Source organism: Thermobia domestica, chromosome 1, assembly GCF_964235325.1.
Source record: "Thermobia domestica chromosome 1, izTheDome1.hap1.1, whole genome shotgun sequence".
In the NCBI taxonomy this organism is placed as follows: domain Eukaryota; kingdom Metazoa; phylum Arthropoda; class Insecta; order Zygentoma; family Lepismatidae; genus Thermobia; species Thermobia domestica.
In genome coordinates this window covers 136,772,063-136,787,654 of record NC_137454.1, presented here as the reverse complement: position 1 = coordinate 136,787,654, position 15,592 = coordinate 136,772,063, and the positions used below count along the sequence as shown (strand labels likewise).

The following is a 15,592-nucleotide window of genomic DNA, read 5'->3' as shown; positions in this document are numbered from 1 at the left end:
ATTGTGTTCGGAATAACGTGTGAATCGATGTATTTCGTCGTGGCATAATTCACGTTTTCTCCACTTATAAGCGTGAAAGAAAACATTTCAATATGCATTTTCCCGAGTACAAGAGACCGTGCTGCTAACGATCCTTAACACTTCCGACATTGCACCAAATGATTTCGTGTTCATTGCTATCAAGGCTTATCATTTGCCAACTTTGGGCCAATCATAAAGTCAGAGCATGTCTGAAAATTTCACCCTACAGGAAATACTCTGTACACCAATTGAACATTAATGAAATACGCATTTTTGGATTGCGTATGCGTGATTTCCTTTACGCTGATAAGGACCGCCATCCACAGTCTCTCGAATTCGAAGTAGGGTCTCTTGAAATTTGGCTTTTTCGCTATTTTGGACAGCTCTAGCTCTGAAATTATGCACTTTTCCCCACAAGTCCATATGAACTTTTCCTCTTATTTTGATGTAAGGAATCACCTCTTACAGTTTGTCGGTATATATATGATTATACAGTTCTTCCTCCGACCATTCGGCCTAAGGACAAACTGAATAACAAACCAACCGGAGAGGCCTGAGTTCTATAATTACTCACTTCTTGCCCCACCCATAGCATTAAAACCTTTTTATACCAAAACCCGCTTGTATTAATATTTTCTAAACCCCTTGGTACAGGCTAGTAATTTGTAAATGTGTGGTGTGTACTATATGCAAGTTTTAAAAATTTAATACAGAAAAAGGAAATCCACGAATACAAATATTGTACTCATTTTAAGAAATTTGATAATGTCAAACTTAATTGAAGAAACATAGAATGATATGCACTGTATATACATATAATTTGAAATCAATCATTAACGTAAAACATAGGCCTCATTTTTAGGTAAATGATTTAAGCTGGTTTTACTGTATATTGATAAATAATTTTTGTTTTTGGAAAAGTCCGTGATAGATGGCTGGAATAGGGCTGCAGACACACTGACAGTAAAATATTTAACATTTGCCAAGCACTCCACCCAAAGGAAAAAACAAAGTTTAAAATATACCTAAATGGGAACTGCCTGTTTATAGTGTCAAGGCTTACAAAGAAAAAGTAATTCTTGATATATAACTTCTGTGCAATTTTAATATCAAGTAGTCGAAAAAGTATTGAGCCGTTTGCGCATGATATCGTTAGTAACTAAATCTCAGGGTATATGAGTCGCAGCGGATCGGGCCTGTCAACATCTGACAGTTGAAGCTAGTAGATGTGCCGAAAGTCTTATAATTTTGTGAAATAAGTCCAAAATGTTCGCGGAATTCAGTTTCAATATAAATTATTATTTTCAAGGTACGCTCATACTTGATGGTGCAATCTTTTACTATTTGAGAAAGAAAACTATTGTAAATTGAAGTAGGGCGTAATATTAAACAGAAATTCATTCAATATAACCGAAATAACTAAACAGCTGATCGAAATTAGTAATTTATTTAAATAGTTATTTTTTATTAGAATAAGTTCAGTTTACTGCATTTGCTAACATGTCAAGGAATAATAACTTAGTACTTGTCAAGATTCAAAATAAATAGAATTAATTAACATACGTATGTCCTTTCCAATAATTTTGAAATTTATGCTGAATAATCCAGAAAATAGTCAGGAGCCTCCTTTACTTTGCAGTCAAAGTATCCTATATTTTATTTACATTTAAGTAATTAAAAAGTATGAACGTTTTGTTTCTTCCTTGCAATGTAAATGTGGATGATTTCAGTGTTACTATAAATGCATTGATGCTTTATCGATTAGCCGAGTTAGGGTCAATAAAATCTATTGGAAATCCACACTGCATATCTGCATAATAGCTGCTGATTATTGCTGAACTGGAACCAGATACGTTCAGATAGGTATTGGTCCACTGGCTCTAAAACGTTGAAACTTGGTTTTCATGTAAATTGCACCCACAGTATCAAATTACGTATTTCAACCAAGTACTCACTTTTGAAATGTTAATTTATTTGAAAACTGTCAAAAAAAAAAAAAAATAATATAAAAACTGTGTATTTTTCTTTGTGGCTGAATAAAATTATTAAATATGTAACTTTTTAGTGCATTGGAAACAACTTACGTGCTCGTCATTCTTCGTATCGAGTAATCCTACTTCAAAACTATTGCATTTTTCGCTCACTAGACAGGGTTACAGGTATGTACAGGGCAACTTCTACTTAAACATATGGGAATTGATGAAGTAAAAGTGAATCGTACACTCTGCTTAATTTTACTAGATTAATTTTTACGTTGTAAATAAAAACTATTCAAATCGAACAAAAATAACTTTTCTAAACCACGGATGACGACTTAATTTACTGAAATTTCACAAATTCAACTTGAATCATATGTATTATCACAAGCCATGTAACTAAATTATATTCCTACCCTTCGCTGCTTACGTAGCTATGTGACGCACTCGTGACGTGATTGCAACTAGAAAATACAATTATTCTAATAAAAATCCAACAAAACCCGAAATTTATTAATATACAAACTGAATGTGAGGAAGCAATCATGACATCAAGAATGACTAAATATCCATCACCAGTGTTAAACCATTGGACAAAGATGCTCCACGTTTTCATGCCAAATAGTCTGACTCAAAAACATTTTCCCAGTCTAGTTTCTATCAGCGAATCTACTGAAACGTAACGAACTTGAACTCTTTCTGAGACTGTTTATTACGAATGACAGAAAGTGGATAACCTACAACAACAATATACGAAAAGATCGTAGTCGAGGCGAGAAGTCGTAATCGAAGCAAAGATCACACTGATGCCCAGGAAAGTTATACTGTGAGTTTGGGGATTGGAAGGTCATTGCGATTCACGAACAGCTGCCTAGACTCAGGATCTGTTGTGTCGGCAGTTAGCACGAGTGCAGCTAGCAGGTCAAAAGAAATTACAGGAGAAAGGGTGTCGGCAATTAGCAAGAACTTCAGACCACATACATCTTCAACTACCCGTCAAAAAAGAGAGAACTTGGCTTGTAGGTTTTAATGGATCCATCGTATAGCCCGGACCTGGCATCGTCAGACTGTCACTTGCTTGTCTACAAAACTCCCTGAATGGTGTTAAATTTGTTTCAATAGTGGTGTGTGAAAACCACGTGTTACATTATTATTATTGACACCAGAAAATACAGAAGTTTTGTAGAGACGAGATTATTGCGTTGCCGGAAAAGTGTCACAGTCATCGAACAAAATGGTGCATATATGGTTTCATAATGTTATTTTCAAATCATCATAATTGTATTCTTTATATTTACCTTCAAAGAATCAATATGAAAAACTTAGGAATTAAACAGTTCACACACACACATAAGGTGGACAATCTATCTCTGTACGCCCTTTTAACTTTTCAAGAAATGAATAATAAAAGGCTGAACTTTTATACCATTTAAATATCGGCAGTTGAACATCGTTTGGCATACTCCTGTAATACCGCAGGGTTAACAGTGTTGCCAACCCAACAGGAAGTTGTATTTTTTCAAATTGTATTACCTCACGTTATTGCACATTTCTCATATACATATAAGAGGAAACCTTACAATATCACACTTGCCATGCCGTGTTAAAAACTAAGAACGTTAAGTATCACAAACATCGAAAAATAACAAGTTTTGGAGGGTTCTACAAATGTTAGACAGATGAGGTAATGCATATCCAAAGTATCTTAATGTAGAGTACTACGGTCGTCATATGACGCATTTCGAACAAATAGAAACACAGTTACAAGGAACTTAAAATGTACTTTTTCAAAGGACTTGTTTTGAGAAGAATCACATCGAATTACTTACATATGTCTCAATAAACATGTAGGTCATAATGCTGTTTACGCCAATTTGACATCTTAGTCCAATAGAGGAATATGAAAAAATGTAAATTTTAATATTGCCTAAGATGGGGGTATTTAGGAAATCTCTAAAAATTTAATTTACTTAGCTTCTATGTCGTTACAACAATACGTTTTTTTTTTGTAGCTGTAATTACAATAAGTTCTAGAATTACATAGTTTTAACTAGTGTTTCAATCTTTGAGTTTTTACCATATGTCCAGAACGGTTTAAGATGTCAGATTGCTGTAAACAGCATTATGACTTTCACGTCTATTGAAAACCACATACGCATTTAGACGATGTTCTTATGTAAGCAGATTTTAAAAATAAATGCTTTTGAAAAAAGTCAAACTTTTAGTCTCTAGTAATTAGATGCTATGCATTCGAAATCCGTAATATCATGATCATAGTATTGGACACTGAAGTACTTTAGATGTGCGTTGTTCCGTGTCTCATTTGATTATTGCTGTACAGGCCACCAAAATATGGATTTTTGTGATACTGTAGCGTGCTTAGTTTCCTACACTGAATAATAGAGTAATATTGTAAGTTCTCGATTAACGTGTAAATTTCAAACTTATAATACCTGACGTGGTGCCATTTGAAAAAATACAGCTTCATGTTGGGTTAACAACACTTAATCTTGTAGTATCACAAACAACGGCCCCCTGCTCATGTTTACGTGGTACACTTCTGGTCATAGAAACTAGACGGCGAAAAAAAAAAAAACTAATTTAAAAAAATATCCTAGATCTTTACGTTCTTCTGATCTGTGCTTACAGGGTAATATATTTTCGTTCCATTCTGCTACAGAGCAACATGACCATTTGGAGCAGATATTAACTATCTGGACGTTGCCGTCAAGTAAATATATAATTGCGATGTACGAAGTAGTCAGAAAATATGACCAAAAAAAATCAAAATCTGGCTTACTGCGTGATGAGCAAAATTCTTGCTTCTATGGAGTGTAGGTCACCAACGTATAATATCACACATGAACAGCTTCTAAAGTCGTCTTGTTGTAGTGGTAGCGTAACGGAGTTGCGTGCAGAACGCCATTTTAGTATAGATTCGAGTCCTATTCACGATTTTTTAAACCAAGAATCTGCGTTCTATTTCAAAGACTATAGATGTAACAAAATTATATCACAGCTATGTAATATAGTACATTATATCATATATATATAAAACCAAATCATGAAGTTTTCTCCTTTTGTCTCTAATGTATGTTCTTGGGCCGATAAGATAGTGTTAATCTAGCTCTTTAGTATTTCGCGCAAAGGAAATCATTATGTAAGAAAATAAACGGTCACTAAATTATATCTATAGTTTCAGTCGCAACCAATGGGAATACTCGGGTTGGCCTTTAGAAAATACATACTCTGATTCAAATGCGAGAATATATTTATCTTGTAAAGAATATAGCAAATGAAGTTGTTTCTTAGGTTATATAACAGATTTATCGTATCGAAATATTGGAATTATAGACATTAAAGGATATCATAGTGAAATAAAGAAAATAAACATCAATTAATCAGGCAAGAAAAAGAAAGTAACGGGAAAACTCACTAATATGAATTGTGTACTACTTTGCGGCATAATCAAGTGGTTAGCGTACAGAGTTCCCATACGGTGGATGAGAGAAGAAATCTACTCTTTTCTATTTTTTTAAGTTTGGTTTTGCCATTCAATTAAAACATTCGAAAACAGTTGAAAATTTCATACGCATGCGAGATGTTGCCAAATATTAGCATCAAGCAAATAGTGTGAAAGTAATACCTAGAGAGGTGCAAAGTATAAAGAAAAAATAAGAAAATATGAAAATATAAGTATATACTTTCTAAAAGATAAACTACTAGATTTACACAATTATTTCAATAAAAAACTGAAATTAATAAATTTAAACGAAATCCAGTTTGATGTTCCACGATTTGCTCTTTAGTCATAAGAAGACGGATGATTAATGAAAATTAATGATGTTAATAATTGGTGCGTTAAGAATATGGAAGGAAACGTGGGAACTCCGAAAAAACCCACGGACGCTGTTGCCCACCACAAACTCGCGTGGTCAGAGATCAAATTAGAAAACCCTCACACCAGAGGAGTGTTCTGTCACTGAGCCATTGTGCTCTCTTTACGATTAACGATTATTAGTTTATATGCAAGGTGAATCTGTAAATTCGTCCAGCGCCTATAAATCAGAAACGACTGGAGATAAAAGGATGAAACGAAAACTGAGATAGGGAAATGCCAGGGAGGTGATCAAATGGAGCGTTTTTCTTGCTTCTCTAGACCCTTTAACAGAGGACCCTGGGAGTTACTCGAAACTTTCATTATATTAATATTGATCATGTAGTGGCCACTTATTTCCTTCACAATGACTCCCACTGAGCGAAATACTGGAATATTAGGTGGTTATTTAGCTATATGCAAATGAAATCTATATTTGTTACCTTATTATGGAAAAAATGAACCATTTGAAATGACTTTCTGAACAGTTAGCACTTTGCTTCAGCTGGGTTCTAATCATATCACTTTCATTAAGGGGAGAGGAAGAGGATTCTCTATTTGTGCCAAAAGTAGAGTTCCTCACGAGCCCAACATGTTACAGAGTTGAAATTTGGTATATGAACTCTTTATTGAACGTAAGTATATGTGCGTCCCTTGCGTTTGGGAAACTTGCTCTTCTAATACGGAAAAGCAGAAGATCGAGCAATTTCTCTTAAACATGTTTCTCAATATATAAAAATAACATCAATATTGTTATCTCAATATCACGGGAAAACTTCGTACTGTTTAAAACGAAGTTGACAACATAGCAATTCGTATGAGCTAGAAATTTATAGTCTAATTGTCTAGTCAAGTAAGTTGCCTAACAAGGAACCCTAGGTATCTATCAGAGCCCGGTCTTCATGAAACTTTGTATATAGAGAGAGTACCACGGGGAAACTCGCGCAGCAAAAATTGTAGCTGCAGTGTCCAAGACGTTGGGACACTAGGGCCCAAGGAAGATCAAAAGTGGAACATCAGTACATTAAGGACATGGTGAGAAAATACACGTTTTACTTTAAAACTGGTCATTGTAACGACACCAAATGAGTATACATGGATACGAGATGGTAGATATAATCTGTTAAAAATGATAAAAAGAATATCCGCCATCTTGAAAGATGCCATGTTGAAGCTGATGCGATTGGTGTAAATGAGAAGAGGGTCTTGCGATGCATCAATTTGAATGTAAATAGACGCAAAAAACCCATTGGTGAAGTCTGTTGTGGAATTAGATAATTCCCGTGTTTCTGGTAGAGTGGTTTAGATACAAGACCAGCAAAGTGTATCTCATGACACTCGAGCAGATGGAGGGTATGAAACGCAATGAGTGGGATCAGTGTAACTAGAAAAACAGAGCAAAATATAATTGTAGCACTGCGTGATTTATGTCAGACAACATGTAATTGGTGTGGATAGGCTGATATGACTTGTTCAATCTGCATAATAATGCCATGGTTGCCTTACACTTGTATCTATTTATTATATTTCCATTAATTCGAACAGAAATCAAAACAGAATTGTTCTACAAGAAAAGACAACAAGAGAATGTTCTTTAGAAAATTTGTTTGCTGATAACAAATTATACTACAAATGTATACATTATAGTGTGAACAGTATATTGAAACAAAGGCGGTAAGTCTAGTTTATGAAGGAGTTACTCAAAGATATTTCTCTTCTAAAGAGCACTCATCACTGAAGAAGGTTCAGTGATTGAACATCACGTCACAAAATGTTTATGATGCAGTAGAAGTGCCTGCAAGTTGTTCGGTCTGTTCCTTTTTATGATAATGCTATGCAACGAAATAATGTTCAAAACATAAGTCAGTTGAACAATAACTGCACCTGAGAAAAGCAAGAATCTCACGTTCGCAAAGCACAACTACCTGTAGTTACAATGTAGTTTGGTAGTACCAGTTTATTACATCTGTAAAAACATACTACCCTTTATATCAATTATGATAAGACTATCCATAGCTTTGGATTGGTTATTTTAAAAGAAACACTTGACCAAAGCTTAAAACCCAGTTTATTTTAAATTATAGTTTGTAACGGTTTCGGATATCTAACATATCCTTCTTCAGACACTATCGATTGAAGAAGATATGTTAGATATGTGTCTGAAGAAGGATATGTTAGATATCCGAAACCGTTACAAACTATAATTTAAAATAAACTGGGTTTTAAGCTTTGGTCAGTGTTTCTTTTGTTACAATTATGATATTACAAAGATTGAACACGTCATATCAGCCTATCCACACCAATTACATATCGTCTCTGACACAAATCACGTAGTGCTACAATTATATTTCGCCCTGTTTTTCTAGTTACACCGATCCCCTCACAACGCTCCATATCCCCCATCTGCTCTAGTGTCATTAGATACACTTCGCTTATCTTGTATCTAAACCACTCTACCAGAAACACATGAATAATGTAATCCCACAACCGATGGGTTTTTACGTCTATTTCCGTTCAAATTGATGCATCGCGTGACCCTCTGCTTATTTACACCAATCGCACCAGCTTCAACATGGTATCTTTCAAGATGGCGGATATTCTTTTTATCACTTTTAACAGATCATATCTACCATCTCGTATCTATGTATGCTCATTTGGTGTCGTTACAATGACCAGTTTTAACGAAAAACGAACATTTTCTCACCATGTCCTTAATGTACTGAGGTCCCATTTTTTATCTTTCTCGAGCCCTAGTGTCCCAACGTCTTGGACACTGCAGCTACAATTTTGGCTGTGCGAGTTTCCCGAGGTACTTTCTATATACAAAGTTTCATGAAGATCGGGCTCTGATAGATACCTAGGGTTCCTTGTAAGAGAAAGAAAAAGAGGTCAAATATGTTCCATAAACCTCTTCTTTTGCAATGAAGAGGTATTTCAACTAGTCTGTGTTACTCTCTGTATAACGTATATATTATAGACAGAGAAAATTGTAATTGTTTAAAGGGAATTTGTGCTCTCAATTACTATGTTGCGTAACCGTGATGTATGTTCTTGTTTTCTTAAAAGCGTATAAGCATATTGCTTGTCAGTTAAATGCTATATGTAATTAAAGTCGATACATGTATTCGGTGTAAAATCTTTGAAAATGATTATTCGGAGGTAGAATGAAGGAAATTGAAATGTAAATTTTGATACACAACGTCATAATTATACATTTGTTGAAATGTTTTTGTTGCATTAGAAAATATTCCTTGACAAAACATTCTTTCAGGTGACTGACAATGCGGCAGTGAGAAGAATATATTTATAGCTTCTTTGTTCTTGTGATAGACAAGTGGACTTTTTTCTCCCGATTTTATGTTCATTGTTTCAATATTTTGTGTTCCCTACTTTTATTGTATATCCTTTACATTTTGTATAGTTCAACAGATTGCTTTTCTTGATGGTTGTGAATTTTAATGGCAACATTGCTAGGTGGCTAAATTTTCTTACTTGTTGGAATGTCCTCACTGTGCAGATATTTCACATTCAAAATACGAATAAGTGAACGATTTTAAAACAAATGTTACTCGTTTTTGAACACTAATATTTATACAGTTTTGAAAGCAAGAACGCTAACCGCTTATCCATGAAAAACGGTTAGCACTCGCCTCTAAATAAGCGTAATATTGTTCAGAAGAAAGCGGGGAATTCAGAAGTTTCAATTGAAGTGAAGTTCCTGGAAAAAATGTGTGTAATTAGGCAGCTCTGAAAAGTTTTTTTAGGTTTGGCTAGGAAATTATTAAAGATTAATATCTTATGTAGTTCCCATTAGCTTCTATGGCGGCTAGTGGTAAAAAAAAGTTGTCAGTTCTCTTTGGTGGATTATTAGGCCAATTGTCTTGTAGTGCTCTCGTAACTTTTGCTCATAGGTTCTCCGTCGGATTCAAGTCAGGAGAAGCTGCAAATAGAAATTAGTATGGCTACCTCGGGCAAAAATAATACAGTGCGTTCACTTTAAAAGCAGTTGTAAGGTATATCTGAGTCTTGTTTTTGTTGTTGTTCCATTATGCCCCTTACAGGAGTACGTAGTTTATTGCAGCGGAAGAGAGGGAAGGAGAGGGTTGAGGAGGGACGGAGTGAATGGACGCATCTGCTTTTAAATTGAACGCACTGTACCTTTCGTTATTGCGGCGAGGTCGAACAGTTCTCTTACATCAGATTCTCCAAGGGGAGTTTAAAATAACGATCTATCTACTGTTGTGGATCGATGTATGTATTCGATTTCGCTTATTTTGTTTGGATGGTTTGAGTTTAGTATACCGTTTCAGCACCGAGGTTACGAAATGTGGACCCGCAGTTTTAATTAAACCTGAACCACCATAATGGGTTCAAATTTCAAAGCTGTCATGCCTGGAATTAAACCCAGATTCTCATGCAGCAAATACGTGCGTTCAAGGTACTATACCAGTGGAAAAGTGACTGAGATTACATTATTTAATAACGTTTTAGGTTATATTCCGAGAATGAGTGAGCCTTCTACATAATATATAGACGTATGTATGTATCCCTTCGTGTATAAGAAAGTCCAAAACAATATATACAAGTACCTAGTTATTAAATAACTTAAAAAGGTAATGATAGTGTATCTCATTCGTTCAAAAGTGTTCTTTTCCGTTATGTTTTTAATCTGATTTTCACGAAGTTTTGCGCCCTTTGTAAACAATGCAGACTGCAGAGCAGAAATGTTGCCAACTAATTAAACAAAAAATAAATAAAAAATGAATAAACAAATTGAAGAGGGGGGGAAAACAATGAGATTAAAAATGAAATGGCATGGGCTTGTGATAGGAGAATCAGGAGCCATTTTCCCTCGTTTGCAGTGGAGTACGCACTGCTCTCCCGAATCTTCGAACTACTATGTAAACGCAGACATGCACCAGAAGGAAGAAGGGCAGAACATTAAATTTCTTCTACCAGTTTAAATTACAACTAAAACTTACTATTCCACTCAGTTTCCTCTAGCTGAGAATCTATCTAAAATGTTAGGATTCAGAGCCACTGTTACATGATAACTTAATGGCCCTACTAGCAGATCTATGGTTGGATATATATTGGGAGTTTATCGTCCCCTTCAACAACAAAGCTCTATGAGATGTTGATCTACAGCCTAACGAGCGATCCGAACTACATGAACTCCCTCCGGAAATCGAACGCAGGTCTCCCGCTCGATGACGCGTACGCGAATCATATAGCCACAAAGGAGTTAATTATCGGATATAGAAACATGTGTAGTTGTACTCACCACTTCTATTCAAAATTGAGCTCTTTGGGGGGCCGCGGTGGCTCAGTGTATAGCGTTCACCTCTGGCGCATGGGGTCCCTGGTTCGATCCGAGCTCGCGCCAAGTGAACCTTGTGGTGGACAAACACCATGTGCGTGGGTTTCCTCGAGATTCTTCAGTTTCCTCCAACTTTCTTCATTCCATCATTTCATTCATTTTTTCATCATCACCGTCTCCTTTAGCCTAGCCGGCATGAGCATGGGACGTAAAACTCAAAATATTTCATTTCATTTCAAAATTGAGCTCCTTGTACGTTTTTCCATTACAGGCGAGCGAGTGTTTGGAACAAGCAATTGTTAATTCTTCGAGAACTTCGAAAACTATTGAGTTTACTTATTTATTGAATAGAGAATTTATTATTTTACTTCCTTTGTTATATGTAATAAAATACCTATAAAATATGTTTTGAATCCTCGCGACTTATCTTTCGTTTGATATCTATCAGAAAAGTACGCCATAAACAAATATCAGTCATAAGAGTATGAGAGACTATCGACATCTTATTCATCAAATTACAAGAAACTTTTTAGATTCTACATAAAAATAAAGACACATTATTTAACATGCAGATAGTACCTCCTCTTAATTTCGCTGCAGCCAGAAAAAAAAAAGACTCAAAAGTTATGAACATTCCTATGCAATATTATAAAATTCTTAAATTTTGAAGATTCCTCTGTACATTTTGTCAATTCTGGCACCGAATATTTAGTTTTTGCATCTCTTAAATGGTCATTTAATCTGATCGCATTTTAAAAAGGTGATATACGAATTATAACAAAAAAAAAAAAAAAAAAATCTCATATTACTTCGTAATGAATCAGTAAAACAGCTTTTATCTTTTTAACTTCTCTCTATCCCCCTCTCTCTTTTTCTTATTTTTTTAAATTGACTATTTCCTCATCTCTAATAAAAGATCAAACAATGATCTGAAATACTATAAGGAACTTAATATCTTCGATAAGAACAGCGAGTACACTTGATTTCATTTTTTCCTTTCTCTGAAATGACACAACTCTTTAACATCGATTCTTTCTGAAAAACTGAAAAATAACTGTAAGTTAGCAACACTGAAAGTGAGACTACTAAGAGTTGATTCTTTTATAAGCAAATAGTACACAACAAATGCAATATATTATGGTAATTGATGTATTGTTAAGGCATAGTAAGAACATTTAGAATCCGAGTCAAAGTGTGTATCTATATGGGATCGAAATCTTGAAACGAAATGAAATTTGTAAGAGAAAACTGTTACAGCAAATGACAAAACACTTGAAGTACGCGCCACAATTTAAAGATGTCGCCCAAGGAAGCCAGCAGGTTATCTCCCATCTCTTTATCGTCATACCAGCGCCATCTCTTTATCGTTCAGTTGATAATTTGACATAACTCATTGCAGTTTCATCTGTAATTAGAATTTGGAGAAAAATAACAATGTTTAGTTGCACTTAAAGTAGGGGGGATTATATAGTATTGGGTGTTTTGCCCTATATCACGGCGATGGTGTGGGAGTGAGGCAAGTAATGCACATCGCAGTAGCAGAAATACATGCACGTGCTGCAGCAGAAATATTGCGGGAAACAACACACGAAACAATTTCCACTTCTCCAATCAGCAAACAGTCGTGCGCGCAGTGATACAACATCGAGTTACGCGGTTTGTTTTTGAAGGGTGCAAAGGTCTGTGAAAAACGCTTTAGTACAACGTAATTTCATTACAGTTCCCACTCACAAGTTTCATAATATATTTTCAGACCAAAGAATGTTATAACAAAACTATATTCATTGTGATAATAGAATTGTAAAGTTTAAAATTAGAATGCAAAACCATCCTTTAAAAAAAAAAAAAAGTGCTTAAAAAAATTGTGCAAACACTGATTTAGCACAGTTACAAACTCTACTACCTTTCATGCGTTATATGGTTTTGGTTGTCTCAACACTAAAACCGAGAGAGAGTGCTAACCAGTTTGTTAGTCTCCAGGGTAGACTATTCTTTTGGCATGAAGCGTTTTTTTTTTTTTTTTTTTTTTTTTTTTGTGTGTGTGTGTAAATTACGTCAATTATGAAATGTTTTCTTTTCTGACCTGTGTAAATCTTTAGAACCAACCATGAGGGAATTTTTTCTTATTTCATAATTTCACTCCAGACAAAAAAAAAAAAGTCTTTTACAATGGATTCGAACCTTTGGTTTATCACTTCCTTTCCACGCATTTTGGCACTGGATATATATACAAAAGAGAGACAGAAAGAGAGAGATAATATCGTTCTGTTGATAATTCAGGTAGATTGTGAGTAAAGTTTGCAATTCGTCAAAATTAGGTCCCATTTTCTTTATTTACTTATATGCAAATCCATGCTTAAATAGAACTATTCAGATTCTGCAGACAATGTATATAATTACTTTATCAGAGAAAGAAAATATTTAAGAATTCATGGGAAAATGTTCCGATCATAAGTGAGCACAGATGTGGAAATTTTTAAATTCATACAGGATAATGCATTGTATTAAGAATTGCAGTATAAAAATACTTTTGAAACAGTTAAGTGCCACGTAAATCCCATGGGACTTACGTTACACTTTCTATATGAGCCGCAAATGAAAACGAAATTATAAGAAAAAAATAAAATAAATTTACCGGACAGTTTTCAGAAAACCTTTCCTCGGGGTCCCGTCGGTCAAGATAGATTGACGACCTTTTACAAAAGTAACAACATATGGTAGATATGTAGGTCTCATGGGATAAATGCGGTCTTTACAGAAATTTTGCTGTAGGTCCCGCGGCGGTTCTCTCGTTAAATAGCTATTGTCAGTTTTAATGGTCAATTAGAAAGCACACGTAATTATACGGTACAAATTCTGCAAGTCTTTTCAAAATATTAAAGTTACAATTGTTTACAGTAAATTGCAGACAATTACGGTAACTATTTGCAGTAACGAAATTAATGTGAATATCTTCTGAATATATTTTTTTAATCTGTTCAATTTACAGCTCATAAAATTGATATTTACTATTAATAACTTGTAAGTCATTGTAAAAGATAAATGATCTAATAAACCTCTTCCTAATGCTTTATACATACATAAAATGCGTCAAATACATTATTTTTTATTTTTTTAATTAAACTATAAAATCTGCGGCCAAATTTGGTCTCTACATCAACTAAAGATGAAACAGATTGTATTAGGTAGTTGCTTGTTAAAAGAAGGGTTGGAAATGTATTTTAAAAATAGTTGTCTTATTTTCCAGATTAAAGATAATAGACGCGCAGATAAAATTTCTGCTGGACCACAGTCACACATTCTTGAAGGTGTAACATGGGAAGAAGCGAAGAAACTTCAGGTAAATGCTTTTTTTTTTATGTGGGTAGTCCCAGAAGTACCCGACCTGACGTATAGATGGCGGTTGTTTGAAATTTGAAGACATTACGTTGTTTAGTATTCGTTTGGCAGCCAGGGAGCGCGGTGGCTCAGTGGTAGAGCGTTCATCTTCGGTGTTTGGAGTCCCTGGTTCGATCCCAGCTCGCGCCGTGTGAACTTTGTGGTGGACAAACACCGTGCTCGTGGGTTTTCTCGGTGTTCTCCCGTTTCCTCCCACTTTCTTCATTCCACCATTTCACTCATCTCTCATCATCACCGTCTCCTTTAACCTAACTGGCATAACCGTGGGACGTAAAACTTAATTTCATTTTTTTTTTTTTCGTTTGACAGCCATCAGTAGTGAACGCTCTTAGTGAATTGTAAACAACAACAACAACAACAACAAAAAGTCATCGTTGTGTGATACAGTTCTTTCATTTGAAAGTCTGTCTAACAATATCAAAGCCGAGCTAGCTTCTACTCTGGGGAAGTCTGCTCCTTCATTTGCAATTGTAAAATATTGGGTGACAGTTAAAACGAGACCGTACGAACTGCAAAAACTAATATCACAGTATCTACCAAATGAGGCGACCACGCCAAATACGGTGAAGAAAATCCACTAAATGCTATTAGATGACCGTCGATTGAAAGTGCGCGATCAGACAGACATGGTAGACATTAGAAAAAGTGCTGTACATCGCATATTGACTGAAAATTTGGACATGAGAAAGCTGTGCGCAAGATGAATGCCGCATTTGATCACAATGGAATAAAAACGGCGTCGTGAGGATGTTTCAATCAAGTGTTTCACAGCAATAAACCCGAGTTTTTGCGTTCATTCATAACCATGGATGAAATATGGGTCCATCTTTTCACACCTGAGACGAAGGAACAGTCAAAACAATGGATTAAAACGGGTGAATCGGTTCCAAAGAAGGCGAAGAGAGTTCTAACTGCTGGCAAGGCCATGGCGACAGATTATATATATATATGGGATAACTTCTGATTGATTATCTTCAAAAAGGGAAAACTGCTGATGCG

General features: G+C 35.1%; 1 protein-coding gene across 18 annotated transcripts in view; it reads left to right on the top strand.

Moving 5' to 3' along the window:
- hts (adducin 1-like protein hts) overlaps positions 1-15,592 on the top strand; it is a 233,651-nt gene that overhangs the window by 170,703 nt on the left and 47,356 nt on the right. For all 18 annotated transcript variants that reach the window (XM_081763624.1, XM_081763630.1, XM_081763607.1 and 15 more), the window contains one exon: positions 14,442-14,534. In XM_081763624.1, coding sequence (XP_081619750.1) covers positions 14,442-14,534 — 93 coding nt within the window. The remainder of the gene's footprint in view (positions 1-14,441; positions 14,535-15,592) is intronic.